Source organism: Myotis nattereri (genome assembly GCF_964212035.1).
Source record: "Myotis nattereri genome assembly, chromosome: 3".
Lineage (NCBI taxonomy): Eukaryota > Metazoa > Chordata > Mammalia > Chiroptera > Vespertilionidae > Myotis > Myotis nattereri.
In genome coordinates this window covers 200,852,483-200,870,392 of record NC_138077.1, presented here as the reverse complement: position 1 = coordinate 200,870,392, position 17,910 = coordinate 200,852,483, and the positions used below count along the sequence as shown (strand labels likewise).

The window sequence follows — 17,910 nt, the reverse complement described above, 5'->3', positions numbered from 1 at the left end:
CAGATTCATGGTTTTCTGGTTCCTTTTGGTCAAAATAACTGTTTCATTTTGGTAATTAAAATTCACTTTCAGGAGCTAGGAAGTCCATTCTGACCCAATGAAATGTAAAATTTTGATTCACATCCAAGTTCAAAGTGCAAACAAATCCCTCCTCCAGTGAACACTTGCTAAGTGCCAGGCCGGTGCTGGGGCAGATGAGTTGCCGGGTAAACGACAGACAGCCGCATTAACTTGGAACTCCAGGTGAATGATTGCTAATCTGTTACTATATGTATGTCCCTAATATTGCATGGAGCATACTTAAGAGTACAAGGTATTGGTTGCGTGTCTGTAATTCAGATGTAGCTGGGCTTCCTGTATTTTTATTCCCTGATCCACAGTACTGGAATGCGCTGGCCCTCGCCCTGGGGGAGTATGAGCACTCCCTACCTCTGCCAAAGGCATTTGACTCTAGGTCAGTGGTTCTCAACCTTCCTAATGCCGCGACCCTTTCATACAGTTCCTCATGTGGTGACCCCCAACCATGAAATTATTTTCATTGCTACTTCATAACTGTCATTTTGCTACTGTTATGAATCATAATGTAAATATCTGATATGCAGGATGTATTTTCATTGTTACAAATTGAACATAATTAAAGCATAGCGATTAATCACAAAAACAATATGTAATTATATATGTGTTTTCCGATGGTCTTAGGCGACCCCTGTGAAAGGGTCCTTCGACCCCCAAAGGGGTCGCGACCCACAGGTTGAGAACCGCTGCTCTAGGCGCGCACACACAGGTCCGGGAACACCTTCCCCCTACGCGATCTATAGAGCTGACCATCAGCAGGTGACATTTGAGCCACGCTCCTTTGTCCACCCGACGCCCGCGTGGTCTCCTTTTCTGGCTTTGATCTCTGGACGCTTTTGCTTCTTTCCAAATGGCTGGGAAAGCTCATGCCTCTGAGAGGGTTGAAGCCGCATCAGCCAGCACTGGAGGTGACAGGTGATTAGGAGGCGGAGTTTCTGAGAACAAGATTCAGTGGTGATTTCCTGGAAGGGGGTGCAACCTCGAGGATCCTGGGCCCAGCTACAGGCTGAGCAGGATGCCCCCACACTCCTCTGAGCAAGGGCTGAAGAGAAAGCATCAGGCACAGGGCCTGCAGAGGCTGTTGTCTGCCTGGTGGAGGAGGAGGAGGCACAGAGAGAGCGGGGGCTGGGGAGGCTACAGAGTGTGGATTTGGGGCAGTTGGAGCAAACGCCTGTGTGGGGCCGCCCACCAGACCTCCCGGTCTCAGCCATGCAGACTGGCCTTCCTGCTGGGTCCTACAGCCTCCCTCCCGCAGCTCCTGCTCTGTTTCTGAGTCTGCCTCCCCCTGCCCCGCGCCCCCCCCCCCACACACACACACCTGGGGCCCCAGGAGGAATTGCCTCTTTCACACCTGTCCTCAGGCCCAGGCCCCACCCTGGCTTTCTACCCAGAGGTGGTAACTGAGTACAGGGGAAGGCAGGAAGAGCAGGGACCCACTCCTGTTTTCAGCTCCCCCTCACCTGGACCTATAGATCATCGCTGAGCCTTTGGGGTGAGGGGTGGGGTTCTAAAGGATAAATCCGGTTACTTCTAGCTTTCCCCATTGGTGATACAGGGTTCAACTAAACTTCAGGATTCTCGGTTCCCCTAAGTTACAACCCACTGACTTGCATCTCTGCCTTTCCAGTCTTGTTAGTTACTGGCTCGCCCGTGCTAATTGCCCTTGTGGCTTTATGCCGTCAGAAAAACCTCTTTCGCCTCACGTTGGTGGAGCACCAGGAGAGAGCAGAGCTTGGTGTGTGCGCTCGCTGTCTTCTTTAGCCAGGACTTATAGGCAGCCTCATTTAATCTCCACAGCAATACCAAGGGGCCAGCATTATTATTCTCATTTCCCAAACGAGCAAACTGAGCTTAGGGAGGATGTCCATTGAGCTAATCAGTGGCAGGCCTGGCGCCGCCCGGGCCTCCGTCTTTCACACGTTCCCCCTCGCACAGCTCTCCCCGCGAAGCTCAGAGAAGCTGTGCCCTCCCCTCCTCCACAGAAGCTGGTGTCCATGCGGTCAAACCCCACAAGGCCAGGAGGACGCCTTGGGGTGATCGCGCCTTTCTCTCTGAATATGTCCTCTGACCTGCTTTCTGTGGAACCAAAGGCAGGTGGAGAGCAATAAACTACTGTCAAATGCAATGACCATCAGAAATGACCTTACCGTCCAGCAGGACTGGGCTGGGTGAATACAGTATGGTATATCCATTTTAAAAATACTTTGGGCTGTCAGAATGATGAAGTAGAAGAATATTTAGTTTCCTGGGGAAAAGCTCCTGACGTATTGGTAAATTAAAGATACACATTTCCCCAGGAGTAGGTGCAGTGTAATCCCGTTTTAACAATAACACACATACCTAATCACAAATTGATAAGAAAATAATTAATATTTACCTGCAGCCCGTAATCCTGTTGTATAGGTCCCAAGTCAACATCCCAAGTCAAAAGGAATTCCGTCTTCCCCAGGGTGTGAGATCAAGTTGTAATTAATGCCTTAGTCTCACCCTCCTCCCACCCCATCCTCCATCCCTCAGGACCCGGAAGCCTGCAGTTCAGACCTTTTGAAGAAAGTGTAGGATGTCTCTCCTTTCCCCCTCCCCCCAGTCAACCTGCTACTGGCATCTAGTGGGTAGTAGTCAAAGATGCTATTAAAGACCTTACAATGCACAGAACGGCTGCCCCCTCCTACCCCCCTACACACACACAACAAAGCATTGTCCAGCCCCAAATGTCAACAGCGCCAAGGGTGAGAAACCCTGGCTTAAGACCAAGGCTTTGAAGTCAGAGAGGCCTGGGTTTGCATCCTGGCCTTGCCACACATTGGCTGCTTGACCTTGGCCAACTTATCTGATCTCTCAGAGCCTCGATTTCTTCACCTGTCAAATGGGGTCGATAGTAAATACACTCCTCATAGAGATGACGTGAGAATTAAACGAGATAACTGGCTATAAAGAGCCTGAAGGAAATGTTACACTCATCCTCCCAGTGAGCAGGGACTGGGTTCGGCTTATTATTGGGATCTACCTCCCAAACCTGAGCCCTCTATGCTGGAATACTGTGGGTACTGAGAACATTTTAAATATCCATACTTTTCTCTTTATTTTCAGCCTAGACCTCTTAAAATCCCCCCCCCCCTTTTTTTAATTTGAGAGCGTGGATGTGAGCGAATTGGCTAGAGGGAGGGAAATGGCAGCTAGTTGTAATGCAGGAAGGAACCCCCACTGCAGACTAAATGAGGAGAAATGGATCTGAAGTCTAGCCACAGCCTGTTTTAGGGAACACGGGATTTCCTTTTCTAAAGATCCGTGGGCCAAAGATAAAGATCTATTTATTCAGGATGCCTCAGGACAATGTGTTTCAAAATGAGGGTCATTTCCATGACAGCCTCGCTGCCCAGTTCCATAGCCACTAGCCACACAGGGGCTTCCGGTGCACTTGGGACGCGGCTGGTCTGAATTAGGAGGCGCTGTAAATGTAAAGTGCACCCTAGACCAGTGATGGCGAACCTATGACACGCGTGTCAGAGGTGACACGCAAACTCATTTTTTTGGTTGATTTTCTTTGTTAAATGGCATTTAAATATATCAAATAAATATCAAAAATATAAGTCTTTGTTTTACTATGGTTGCAAATATTAAAAAATTTCTATATGTGACACGGCACCAGAGTTCAGTGAGGGTTTTTCAAAATGCTGACACGCCGAGCTCAAAAGGTTCGCCATCACTGACCTAGACCATGAAGATTGAGTATGCAAAAAAAAAAAAAGTAACCTATCTGATAACTGGCTTTTAAGTTGAAAACGTTTTTAAAGCCCCGTGGTCTCAGTGGCTCGACACAACGTGTATTAATTTCTCATGTAAGCTCCTCCATGCCACTGCAGATGTGCAGAAGGTTCTGCTCATCACAGTCACACAGGGGCCCTGGCTGCTGGCGCGGCTGCCATCTCAATCCCTGTCAGTCACCTTGCTAGACAGGAAGCTAGAGCTCTGGAGGGTATGGCACTGGCAACTGAATGCTCTGGACTAGAAATGATGTCATTTCTGCTGGCAGCTCATTGGCCAGAATGAGTCACTTGGCTCTCTACTCAACCACGAGGGGGTGGGGCCACCCTGTCATGTGCCCCAAAGGCAGAGTTCCAGAAGCATTTGGCAAACAGTACAAATGACTAGCTCGGTTTCTATCAGCTTTTTTGTTTTTTAAAAATACATATAATAGGATATTAGAGAAAAGTAGGATGGAATAAAATAGGAAATACATCAGGGGGCATCACAAAAACTGTTAAATCATGATTGAGTCTCAATAAATGTATGTGGAATGATGAAAATTATTTTTTAACAGGGATCATAGCCACAAGGAACATGTCTCCTTGGCATTAACGCCAACAAAGTTACCCTACCCACTGGTTATCTCATTTAGGGTATTATGGGCACCCTTTATGGATGAAGAAACTGGCTCAGGCAGGTGAGTGATGTACCCATGTCACCCAATCAAATGGCGAGCTGGGACTTGGGACAACAGGATAACTGAAACTCCCTCTTCAAGCTTCAACTTTCTTCTTTTTCATTAATCAACCTGGAATCTTAAACTTGTTGGTTTTCTGCTGCTTTTTTACAATATATATATCTATTTCACATACATATATATATGTTTATATATTTTATTGATTTCAAAGAGGAAGAGAGAGGGAGAGACAGATAGAAACATCAATGACGAGAGAGAATCATTGATCGGCTGCCTCCTGCATGCCCCCCACTGGGAATTGAGCCCTCAACCCAGGCATGCCTTGACCAGGAATCAAACCATGACCTCCTGGTTCATAGGTCAATGCTCAATCACTGAGTCATGGTGGCAAGGCTTCTGCTTTTTTGTTTTTTGAAATTAAAACTTATATTTTATTTATTTTAATAATTCTTTATTGTTGAAAGTATTACATATGTCCCTTTTCCCCCCTCATTGAAGCCCTCCAGCCTGTCCCCGTCCCAGGCCTTCACTACCCTATTGTTTTTGGCCATGGGCTTTGCATATATGCATTCAAGGTCTTTAGTTTATTACCTCCCACTCACACACGCCCCCCTCCCCCCCCCCCTTCCCTCCAAGATTCCACATGCTGTCCCTTGCTTCCATGCCTCTGGATCCATTCTGTTCATCTGTTTATTTGGTTACTTAGATTTCACATACAAGTGAGATTATGTGGTACTTGTCTTTCTCTGACTGACTGTCTCAAAGTGCTTCTTTTAATAATACTAACATTTGTCATATACTGAGTTTAGTAATAACATTATTGCTATTTTTATAGCCAAGGAAACGGAGGCTTAAACAGATGCAGTGACTTGCCCAGGGTTACACAGCCACCAAAAGGCAGGTCTGTGAGATTCAAGGCTCTGCCCACAATGCTCCTTTGAACCTCTGGCTTATGGATCTGGTTCTAGGAAATACTTGGATGGCATCAAGAATAAGGTTTGAGGGAATTTCCCACAATTGTTTGGCCCATGTGGTCTTCACCCAGCAACACCTGCCTGATTCCTTGGGCCCTTCTCACCAGGCTAATCCCCGGAGGGCAGACGCTCGGAGACCCTGCATAGAAGTTGGAGCTTCCATAGCCCATGGACATTAACAAACAGACCCTCCAACAACCCAAAACCTCTTGCTATTAGCAAGTAGAACCAGATGACTAAATTATGCCAGGGTTACATTTCGAAGATACAATTTTATTTCTTGCTTTAGGGGGAATTGATGTAAGCTCTTAGAAATGTACTTTTATGAGATTCAAACTTTATGTGCCCTTTAAAATGTACCAGCACCGTAAATAATAATAACTAACATTTAGTTCCTGCTATTTGCAGGCACTCTGCTAGAACATTAACATGGGTTATTTCATTCAGTCCTCGCCGTGTCAGCTAGGTCAGTCTGGCCCAGGACTGTGGGGGTGAGAAGAACCTTGACCCCTTAGTATGCTTGAGGTAGTGGCCGCAGCTGGGACTCTCAAGTCCTGAGACCCAGCAGCCTGCTCTGCCTCTACTGCAAGTTACTGATTTATACGCTCTGATCCTGAGATTCCACATCTGCAACAGTCTACCATTCAGCTGGATGATCTAGAGCAGTGGTTCTCAACCTTGGCTGCACATTAGAATCACCTGGGAATCTTTTTAAAATCCTGATTTCTGGGCCTCATCCTCCAGAAGTTCTGTTTCTTTGTTACTAATGTGGTGACCCCACCCAAGAGGTTCTGGGTTGGCAGGAGGTGCTCACTCTTACACCCCTGTCCTTGGTAGCTTCCTTGCCTGCTGCTGCCATTGTAGCCCCACCCAATAACAAAGAAACAGAATTTCCGGAGGATGTGGCCCAGAAATCAGGGTTTTAAAAAGATTCCCAGGTGATTCTAATGTGCAGCCAAGGTTGAGAACCACTGATCTAGAAACTTCTGGGGAGGAGGGGCTTACCCCCAAGTCGTGCTGAGCCTGTGCTTACCACACCAGGACTTCATAAACACCGCCATTATTGTTATCGAGACAGGGAGCATGTCCTCAGACATGAAAGATCAGTGTGTGCAGCCTGACAAATGTGAGTTCTCATAGGGACGATGGACAGAGGGCTTGAACTTGGAGCTTCCCTGGAAACTGAGTCACAAAGTTTTAGTTCAGATTGCGAGCTTGCTTGCCATTAAGAAATGAGGCAACACTGATTCTTCGATTAGATTGGTTCACATTTCCCCCAGTGCTCACTGCCTACAGACTCTGCGCGAAGACATTTACCTTTAGTCCCCATAACACCGTATGTGGTGGAAACTGTGACCATCCCCATTTCACAGATGGAAGGCTGGAGCTTCAAGAGGCGAGCAATTTGCCCAGGATCTCACTGCTGATAGGAGATTGAGTCAAGACTCAAAGCGGGGACGCTGGGGGTCCTCATTCTTATCACCTTGCGTACCCTCTTCCAGCACCCTGAGGACTTAGGTTTGGGGTGGGGTAGATCCAGAATAGTAAGTCAAACCCAGCCCCTGCTGACTTGGAGGATGAGTGTAACATTTGCTTCAGGCACTTTAATAGCCAGTTATCTCATTTAATTCTCACATCATCTTTATGAAGAGTGTGGTACTATTGACCCCATTTGACAGATGAAGAAATCGAGGCTCTGAGAGGTCAGATAAATTGGCCAAGGTCAAGTAGACGATTATGTGGCAAAGCCAGGCTGCAAACCCAGGCCTCTCTGACTTCAAAGCCTTGGCCTTAAGCCAGGGTTTCTCACCCTTGGCGCTGTTGACATCTGGGGCTGGACCATTCTTTGTTGTGGCGGGTGGGCTGTTCTGTGCGTTGTAAGATGCTATTAAGCATCTTTGACTGCTATCCACTAGATGCCAGTAGCACGCCTTCCCCAACTGTGACAACCAAAATCATCTCGAGACATGGCCAAATGTTCCCTGGGGGCTACATGGCTCCTGGTGGGGAACTCTGGCTCCTGGTTGACCCCAGCCTCTGATGCAAGACTGGGGACTCTGGCAAAGAAGAATTGAAAGGAAACTTTCATGATCTTTTAAGTGTCTGAGGGCAGGTGTTCTGGGCCCTGGAATCCTGAAATCAGCCTCAGTGCACAGAGAGGTATTGACTGCAGCCACTGGAGTGGGCCTAGCACAGCCGCGGGGCCTTTTATCTGGGGACTGACCTGGTGTGCTCTCACCCAGCAGGTTCTGTCATCAGTGTCTCTCCTGCTTGGTTTTGAATTTGTCTGGAGGCCATTAAGGAAGCTGCCTGATGATTATCTCTTGGCTAGACCTTGACTTCATTTCTAGTCTTTGATGCTAAATGGGACTAATGACCATTTGAGATTCAGATTCTGCACCGTCTAGCGCAGGAGTGGGCAAACTTTTTGACTCAAGGGCCACAATGGGTTCTTAAACTGGACCGGAGGGCCGGAACAAAAGCATGGATGGAGTGTTTGTGTGAACTAATATAAATTCAAAGTAAACATCATTACATAAAAGGGTACGGTCTTTTTTTTTTTTAGTTTTATTCATTTCAAATGGGCCGGATCCGCCCCGCGGGCCGTAGTTTGCCCACGGCTGGTCTAGCGCCTTCCTGGGCAGACAGGAAGCCCTGCCTGCTTCTGCTCCCATCTCAACAAATGCCACGGCCCCCAGGCGAGTTAGAGACCTGGGAATCACTGCAGATGTCTCCCTCTATCAACATCTAATATCAAGCCATTACCAAGTCCTATCAATTTTGGATTCTAAGTCTGATTTGGATCTTGTGGTCCTGTCCAGCCTCACTTCCCCCGTCCAAGACCTACCACAGACTTGCAATACCCTTGGAAGGGCACCCACTTCATTCACGCCTGCTTTCCATTCTGTTTCCCACTGTAGCTAGAGTAGCCTTTTTAAAAATGTTAATATGAATCCACCCACCCACCTACCCCTGCACACATTCCCATTCCTACTCCTGCCCGAAATCATCAGTGACATCTCCTGTCTTTCTCCATCATTCTCTCTACTGGCTTGTCTGTTCTCAACAGCACCATGTTCCTCCCACCTCAGGGCCTTTGCATATGCTGTCCTCTCCGTCTGAGTGTTCTGACTACCCCTCTTTGCTCATCCTTAGGGGAAGTCTTCCCTGACCACTGCTGGCCCAACCCGAGTCAGGGTCCAGATACATTGCTACATATGATTATAGAAGTATTTCTTTCTCCGTCCTTTCTCTTTTCTCAGCTTGCATACTTATTTGAGGGTTGCTTATTTATTTTAACTCCTCTTCCCCATGAAACTGTAAGCTCCACAATGGGAATAATGTGTCTATTTTTGCTCACCATTATATCCCTAATGCCTACTATATTACATGGAACATAGCAGGTCCTTTATACATACGTGTGGAATGACTGAATGAGCTCATACAATCCCACAAGCCTGTGATAATTTCTCCTGAGGCTAGTGACCTCTTTCTGCCATGCCCTTTGACAGCACCTGCTGTTGTGGCATTAAAAGATGCAGAGCAATAGACTCTGAAAGACAGAAGGGGGTCTGGAGCCTGACCACCTGGGTTCAGACTCCTCCCTCTGCCACTTCTCAACTGTGTGACATTAGACAAGTTCCATAATATCTCTGTGTTCTAGTTTCCTCTTCTGTAAAATGTTGGCAATAATAGTACCTGTCTATGGGTGGTTGTAAAGATCAAATAAGTGAGCTTCTATAACATGCTTTTATAAGGGCTTGACACACAGTGAATGCCCCATTAATCATACTTATTATCAATGCTAGAGGCCCGGTGCACGAATTTGTGCATGAGTGGGGCCCCTCGGCCTGGCCAGCGATCGGGGCTGATCAGATCCTGCCGGCCGCAGGGGAAGGACCGCAAGAGGTTGGATATGGGATCACATGGACCACCAGGGGGCAGCTCCTGTGTTGAGCATCTGCCCCCTGGTGGTCAGTGCACGTCATAGCTACTGGCCAGTTGTCCCTGTAGTAACAGTCGCTTAGGCTTTTATATATAGAGATAGATTACTAACAGAAAAAGAATAGGTTCTGGGACAAGTCTGGTTTTCTCTCATATTTACAAATTATTCCCTGTGTGACTCTGGACAGGTCATGCCATACCCCTGAGCCTCAGTTTCCCTGTCGGTCCTCCTTCAGAGAGGACCATTGCGAAGGTTGGATAGGATGAGAGTGAAGGACGTAGCCAGTGCCCAGTGCCTGGAATTCCCTCTCTAATGGGCTGAATTGGTCCTTGTGGCCTTTCAGACAAACATTCCCTGAAGATAGGCTTCATGCCTGCCATATTTAGGGCTGATGTGCCAAGCCCCTCTGTACCTGGCACATAATAAGTGTTCAATAAACAGTTCTCCACTAAACGAATGAGTGAACCAGCAATGACAGGGACCATGCCTTGCTCATCTTTGTGTCCTCTCAAGACTAATGTAATACCTAGCATCTAATTTCAATAAATGTTTGTGGCCAGGATAAATAGATTTTTGAAATAGCTTTCATTTCTGTGCCCGATCCCACTTGATTTTCTACATTAAACTGAGAAAGATACTTGTTAATTGACTCTCAATATGTCCAAGCCTTAGTATTCTTATCTGTAAAATGAGGCTATTAATAGTATCTACCTCATAAGATTGTCTTGAAAAGTAAATGAAGCAATATGTAATTGATACATAGAAAAGGTTAGTTCACTATTATTCTCTATCCTGAGCCTCAGTTTCCTCACCTGTGAAATGGGCATCCATTCATTCTTTCGTTCATTACTCAACAAACACAGTACCCATGTGCAAGACGTTGTAGTTAAGATCTAGGGCAGTTAGAGAGATGAACAAGCCATGGTCCCTGCTGTGCAGGCCTCAGAGTCTGCTATGGGACAGCATATCAATAGTAAAAAATCCAGTGAGAAAAGAGTGATGGTATGTGTAAGGTCTCTGGGGGCTAGAGGTTTGAGGGTGGGGGTGGGCAGTGGGATAGGGACCCCCAGAATTTCAGTGAGCTTGCTGGGGAGATTGTAAAGGTTATGGTATCACCAACTCAGTGTACTCACCAAATGACATTGGTTGGAAATGGAGTTGTCCCTGCTGGGCTCTGGTTTTTGTAGCCTGAGTCTGTGGAGGGCATGTCAGTCTTATTGCAGCCTCACTTTCTTTAAAAATTTTTTTTTTAAAAAAATACATATTTGTATTGGTTTCAGAGAGGAAGGGAGAGGGAGAGATAGACAGAAGCATCAATGATGAGAGAGAATCATTGAGTGGCTGCCTCCTGCATGCCTCCTACTGGGAATAAGCCCACAACCCAAGCATGTGCCCTGAATGGGAATCTAATTGTTATCTCCTGGTTCATAGTTGATGCTTAACCACTGAGCCACAACAGCCGGCCAGCAGCCCCATTTGATACCCTGGTTCGCCAGCATACCACAGACCTGTCCAGTGAGCATCGTTCAAACAGACATATCCTTCTGTGACTCAGCCTTGCCTTCCTCCCATTCTCCTGGGTCCTACCTTCTCAGGGGACTGAATAGTGATCCCTTTACTCTTTCATCATGGAATGTGGGGTACCTTCAAGGAAAGCTGGGTTCCTCCCTGGTTCTCCAGAGACAAGGCTGCCACTTCTGGAGGTCAGACCCAGTGAGGAGAGGCTTAGGCATGGGAATCAGGAGAGGCCAGGCCAGGTTTCCAACTGGATCACATCCTTGTCTCTGATGATTCCAGGGAACTGACTCCTGCCAATCAAACTCGGCAAAGACGGAAACATCTGAATTAGAATTTGTGGGGTTGGAAAAAACTGTTCAACCCCCTGGCCAAGTTATTTGTACCTGTTACCCAGACCAGCTTCTATTTCCAACTGAAAGAGATTCACATGGCAAGGGTATTTAAATATCAGGGGAGGGTCTGCTGTCAGTGGCCTGGCCAGAGGTACAAGGATGTCTGAGTCCCAAGAGCCCATCCATAGCAGGCCTCGGGGAAGAAGCAAGATTTAGGAGGTGAGAGTCTGCCTGGGCCAATTCTTCTGTCGGGAAAGGCCTCCCTGCAGTATTCTCTGTCTCGTCAACGCTGCATTTCATTTTAAATTGCAGCTGAAAGCAGATATTTTCCCTCTTGCCTATTACACCTCTTAATTTGTCTCTCCCTCTGCTGTTATTTGTCTCTATAAAGTGTTTTGCATGAAAGACCCACACAGCACAACATTGCTTTGCCCTGGGTTAGGCTTAACAGGAAGGAAAGACACAGAGAGACTTAAGTCCAAGGAGGAAGGAGTGACGGCCTTGAGGTGGAGACACACGTGTGGGCAGTGTGCACATGTGCTTGGACCTGTGTGTTGTGCACCTGTGGGTATGTGAATGCACGTGTCAATAGTTGTACTCATATGTCTATGTCTATGTCTATGTATGCTTTGGTATAATCACTTGGTGTCCACACCTAAATTGTTATGGTTGTGTGCAAATACACACACACACACGTGCGTGTAATCCATGCATAGGAACAAACCAATGCACATAAACACACACAGGCATCCAGGTACCCATGCACGCGTGTGCGGTCCTCTGTGCACACGACCAGGTAGGTCTCTTCCTTGCCCTTCTATGGCTGCGGTTAGCACCTCTCCCTGCCCCACCCTGGGGTCCTGGCCCGGCTTGGGGCTGAGGGAAAAGGCAGGCAGAGCAGTGGTCTGCAGGAGTCCAGTCGACACACGGCCTTCACCGGCCCCACAGCAGCCACAGCTCCCGGCGTGGCCACCCCTAGCTCACAGCCGGCCACAGCAGCACCACCGCAGCTTCTGCGGAAGCTCTGGGGTCCCCGGGCAGGCCCCCCGCACCCTGCCAACCGGGACTGACCCTGAGGGGCGAGAGAGGTCACCTAAGGCTGGCCGGAGCCCTCCCGACCAGCCAGACCTCCTGCCCCCAGGGACCAACCACCCAGTGGCGGGGCGCAGCGGGGCGGTCTCGGTCGCTTCCAGGCCAGCGGACGCTGGGCACTAACCAATGGGCGACCGGGGATCCCTCCGAGGCAGCCAATGACCTCGCTGCGCTCGCCCCCGCCCCCGCCTGCCCCGCGCCGCTGGACCGTTGGTGCCGCGGGATGTGGGGTGTGCACGGCGCCGGCCACGGGAGGGGCGTGGCGTGGCTTGGAGGCCGGTCCCGCTCCCGCCCTCGCCGAGGCCCCGCGCTCTCTGCCCCAGACTCGAGGCCGGCGGCCGGGCTGCGGCGCCGCGGCCGAGGTGGACCGTGGGCGCGCGCAGTGGGCGTGGCCGGAGGGCGTGGCCGGAGGGAGGCGGGGCCTGGGCGCCGTCTCTGTGACAGCCGGGCTGCGGCGGCGGAGGCGGCGGGCTGGCCGTGCGCTCGCGTGGGGCGCAGGCTCGGCAGCGGCGGCTCAGCCTGCGGCGCGGCGGCTCGTGTGGAGCGGCCGCGGCTGGCACGCCAGCTGCAGCGGGGGAGGCGCGCTCCGCGGAGCCGGCGGGGACCGGGAACAGGTGATCCCCGCGGGAACCCGGCGCCCTCCCGAGTTGGCGGGGCGAGAGCCCCCACTCCCGGGCGCCGCTGCGGCCGCCGGACGGCGCGGGGCTCTGGACCTGGGCCCGGGCAGCCCCCGCCCGGCGGGCTCCGAAGTGTCGCCCCCGCGCTCGGCGCCGTCCGCGGAGGGCAAAGTTGTGGCCGCGCGCCGAGAGCCGCGCCGCGCGCTGTCGCCACCTGGCTGGTCGGCGCTCGGGGCGCCGCTGACCCTCCGGCCTCGCCCCGGGTTCGTGCTCTCGGGAAACTGCTTCTGAGGCTGAAACTTCGGACCGAGGGGCTCGGCGTGGGGACCAGGCCTGCGGGCGCCTCTGCGTCGACAGCGGGCACCGCGGACGGCATGTGACGGCCCCGGCGGCGGCCGCAGCGCGGGAAGGCGCGGGCCCGTGGGCTCCGGTCGCGGCGCGGGGGGCTGCGCGGCGCGAGGGGGCGGCGGCGGGCGGCGGCCCTCGCGGGCCCGGGCCCTGGGCCGTGCTGCCCGGCTCGCCCGGGCCCCGCCGAGGCCGCGGCGCCCCCGCCCCGGCGCGGGAAGACTCGCTCCAAACTCCCCGAACTTCCTTCGGAGGCGGCCCCGGCCAGAGACACGCGGGGCCCCCGCCCGGCGGCGCCCCTCGACGACCGCCCCGGCCGCCAAGTGCCGGGACTCGGAGCCCCGGGGCCGGCGGGAGCGGACGGTCGCCAGCCCCGCGCCCGGCCACGATGCTCGGGAGGAAAGTGCCCGGCTTCGCCCCGGCCTCGCCGTGGGCGCTGCGGCTGCCGCAGAAGTTCCTGTTCCTGCTCTTCCTCTCGGGCCTCTTCACGCTGTGCTTCGGAGCCCTCTTCCTGCTGCCCCACTCCTCTCGCTTCAAGCGCTTCTTCCTGGCCCCCCGGGCCCGGCAGCCGGGCCTGGAGGCGGTGCCCGAAGTCCCGGGGCTCCCCCTGGCCGGAGCGCGGGAGTCACCCCCCAACCCGGCCCCCGCCGCGCCGGCCCCGGGGGAGGAGGACCCCAGCAGCCTCGCCAGCCCCCGGCGGAGGAAGGGGTGGCCGCGGCGGACCCAGCCCACCCGGCCGCGGGAGGAGGCCACGGTGCCCCGCGGCGGAGGCGGCAGCCGCGGGGAGGGCCCCCAGGAGGGGAGCCCCCCGTTCAGCTTTGACTTCCACGCGTTCCGGAGCCGCCTGCGCCACCCGGTCCTGGGGACCCGGACCCGCGGCAGCGAGGAGCCCCAGAGCCTGGTTCAAACCCAGCGGGAGAAAATCAAGGAGGTAAGGACTCTCCTCCCCCCAAAAAGAGAAGATCCTCCTGGGCTTCCATCCACTTCCCGGCCCGTCGTCACGCCCGGTCCCTGGTCGGCTCTGGACTCGCCTGGCGCCCCCTGCACCCTCCTCTCTCCTCCCAAACTGCCCGCCTTGGGTCCCCTCAGTGATCCCTACCCCTGACCAGTGGCAGCTGAACCTTTGGACCGCCCCCTCCCCGCCACCCCCCCCCCCCCTCCGGTCTTTCCAGCCCAGGCCCCAGCCCAGGTGGGCTCCTTCCTGCCTGTAGAGTTGCTGGTAGAGTTTTGTGCGGTATCCGGTCAGGTTCTTTCATGGACATCCTATCTTCCTGCAGGAGTCAAGGACCCTGTTCTTTCTCACTGGAAATCCCGACTTCCCCAAACGCCTGTAGGATCTGCTACCTGGAAACCCAGGGTTTGGGGGGGCATTTGGTGCCCTGCAAATCTTTTGCAATCCCGTCAGTAACCTACAAACCAGAGTGTGTTGTGCATTCTTGCTAACTGCTGCTGCTGTTGAGCCTTGGAACAGTTGCACATCATTGTACGTGATGCAGGAAGAAATGATCAGTAAGACCACGCTCCAGGATTGTTGGCTTAATGAAGCCGTTCTTGGACTTGTTCCCTTATAGGGACTGTACTAGGGGAGTGGTTGAGAGGGATCACTTTGATCGGAATCTTAGTCTTAGTTTAAGAAGCCACAAGCAAACGCAGCCTCACCAGGGCTTGAAGACCGTTGCCAAGCTGCCACTGGTACCTAAATAGTCTGCTCGGCCACTGTTAGAGCTGCCAGTGGGAGGTTTTTGCCCAGCAATGCATAGGGGGCTGCGGTGACACCCCAGGCCACCAGGGGGCCTTGGGCAAGCGGTGGGCCAGGGTCTTCTCCCTAGAAAGGAGACGATAACCGCCCCCCCCCCCCCGCCCCCGCTCTGCTGTGATTTCCAGGGGGAGCAGGCAGCGAGGCCAGGACCTGCGGTGCTGAGACCTCCTCAGCCAGTGGAGAGCCTGGTTGTCCCCCTCTCCTTGTCCAAACTATCCTCCCCAACGCCCACCTTTCCCCGGACTCCTTCCTCTGCTGCTACTCAGCTCTCCCGCTCTAAGCCCTGTTTGGAGACTGTCTTCATTAGTATTCGCAGGACATTTTGTGACATCAAGATAGAAAGCCACAAAGATGAGTCCTTGTTGTGTGTGTGTGTGTGTGCACTCTCAGCTTCCAAATTCTTGTTGAAATCTCCAAGGTGTATTAAAGGCTGGGACTTGCAGTAGTTAAGGAGGGGTTAAGAAACTTGTCCAATACTCACCTGGACCACACGCAGCCCCCTTTCTCAAAGCTGCCTCTGAGTTTCTGCCCTTTCAGACCTCCCCAAGAGGGCAGTAACCCCAGGGAAATGACATATAAGCTGCATGGATGCAGTTTTTCATGGGGTGTCCAGAGCTGCCAGAGATATTCAAAGGATTAATTATTAACTACTGTCCTCTTCAGAAGAGGTGCTTTCTGCATTTGTGTCTGGATGTGTGACCCATTTCTGAAAGCCCGGGGTTGGGAGTCATGGTGGCCTGGCTAGTGAGGACTTGGTTTTGCCCCTCTATACAAAGACAGCCTCCCTTTCGGGCAGAGGCTGTGGGCGTGGCTTGCAGCAGCAGCTGGGGGTGGGTGGGAGTTGGGAGGTGCAGGGGCTATGCTTCACAGGTGGGTGTAAAATAACATGATGGGTGGAGGTCCATGTTGGGTGCCACATGTCTGGATCTTTCTATGTGGCATCTCTGTGTGCCCCAGTAGTAGCTGGAGGCCTACTTGCATTTGCCTGAAGTTGATGTTCAGTGAGCCCTCTCTTACTATCTTGAAGACCTTAAGCTCCTCAGAATGGAGGGGCCTGGACTATAGACACTATTATGTTTGGAAGCCTATTGCCTCTTCAGACTTCCTGAGTTTGGACTCTCCCCGCGTCCCCACCCTTCCAAACAACCTGAATAATGTGGGGCTGAGTTTTTGGTTTAGCTCTTAACCCAGAGTGACCTTGTTCCCTGGTGTCCTGCCTGATGGGAATGCATATGACTATTGCTGGAGAATGTCTTTATTTCCTCCTCATTTAAATTTCTATCTGTGCCATGCCCAGGGGTGGATCATTTCAGAAAGGTGCCTGTTTTCATAAAAGGTACTGTAGATTTTCTCTCTGGCTAGTTTATTTCCAGACATGGATTGATTAGACCCCAGGAGCAGAGGGGGAGCTAGCATCAGATAAAAAGGGCTCTGTTCTTATGAGGTTTTTTTTTTTTTTAAGTGAAAGTAAACATCAAGAGAGTCAGAGAGGGTGATAAATGAGAGTAAATGAAGACTGGACACTGGGCTCTAGATCAACGAACTAGATGTTTATATTTATAAACTAGATGTTTATATTTATAAACATTCTGGTTTGAAAGATGGACATGGTTATAAGGTCTGTGCTGATAAGTTGGGTTGGAGCTGCATGCTCTGGTACATGCATCAGGAAACAATCTGTCACACAAACCAACTATTTCTCCTCACTTTGTGATTTTGGAACTTTAGAGGAGGCAATGTGCTGTAAAGGGGAGACCCAGAGAACATGGGGTTTGATAGTTTAGCTCAGCTGTCAGCTGTCTGACTCTGGGCAAGTCACTTCAGCTCCTTCCTGGACCTTATTTTTCCTTCTGTGAAATGGGGTGAGGGAGGGGACAATAGGCTGGCCACATACACTCTTGCTTCCGGACCTAGCCTCTAAGTAGACTGCCAGTCTTCTCTCTTAGCAGATGGGCTTTCCCCAGCTCATATTCAACATGTCTTAGTTCCATGAAGTCAGGGACAGAAGAGTGTTGCTGTTGATGGTGGTTTATGTTGTATCCCTAACACCTAGTCGAGAGTAGATATTTATAGATTTGATTAAGTTAATTATTCCTGTCACCCATAACTTGAGGTTAAAGGTGAGATTGAACAGTGACAGATCCTCAGCTTGGGATCATGAAGAGTAAAGGGTTGGCAAAAATGTAAAACGGCTTGCTAGCTGTCTTTCCTTTCAGATCTGATGATAATCTAGGAAATTATTGTTAAAATTAGTATAGAGACCTCAGCTATAGGTGGGTTTCTGATGAATTTAAGTTCAACAGACTCTTCTTCTCACTCATGACAAGAATTGGGGTTATATAGCTTGTCAGGGTTACATCCCAATGAAGGGATTCAAACTCTCTTGGCCCCTACTAATGAGGATTGGTTGCTGATCTGGGCAGCCTCAGTTGTCCCTTCCAGTGAAGGGGGCTTTTGTTAAAGGGAATTGAGCAGCCTGGGACAGTGAGTATTGGGGTGGGGCTGCCCTTAGCCCTATGAAGAATATGGGTTAAATGTCAGCCTCGTTCCCATCCCCTCTACCCTTACACACCACTGTTTGTGGCAGCCCCACTAAGAATCCAACCTGTGTTCCTGCCCTAGCCACTCTGTCACCCCAACCCAAGAGGAAAATCCCTGTTTATCACTGTGTCTCAGTTTTCATGGTAAAACGAACAGACTGGCATTTAGAGGGTTCTTATCTCTCCATCACTCCCACCTTTTTACTGTTTTGTTTATGGATCTGCCCAAGCACCTGGAGTAGGGTATGGTACCTAGTTGGCTCAGATA

General features: G+C 51.3%; 1 protein-coding gene across 2 annotated transcripts in view; it reads left to right on the top strand.

Annotated features, from left to right (window-relative positions):
• Window positions 1-13,731: 13,731 nt before the first annotated feature.
• Window positions 13,732-17,910, top strand: part of MAN1C1 (mannosidase alpha class 1C member 1) — a gene marked incomplete at its 5' end in the record, with an annotated part of 129,796 nt that continues 125,617 nt past the window's right edge. For both annotated transcript variants that reach the window (XM_081088313.1, XM_081088312.1), the window contains one exon: window positions 13,732-14,274. In XM_081088313.1, coding sequence (XP_080944439.1) covers window positions 13,732-14,274 — 543 coding nt within the window. The remainder of the gene's footprint in view (window positions 14,275-17,910) is intronic.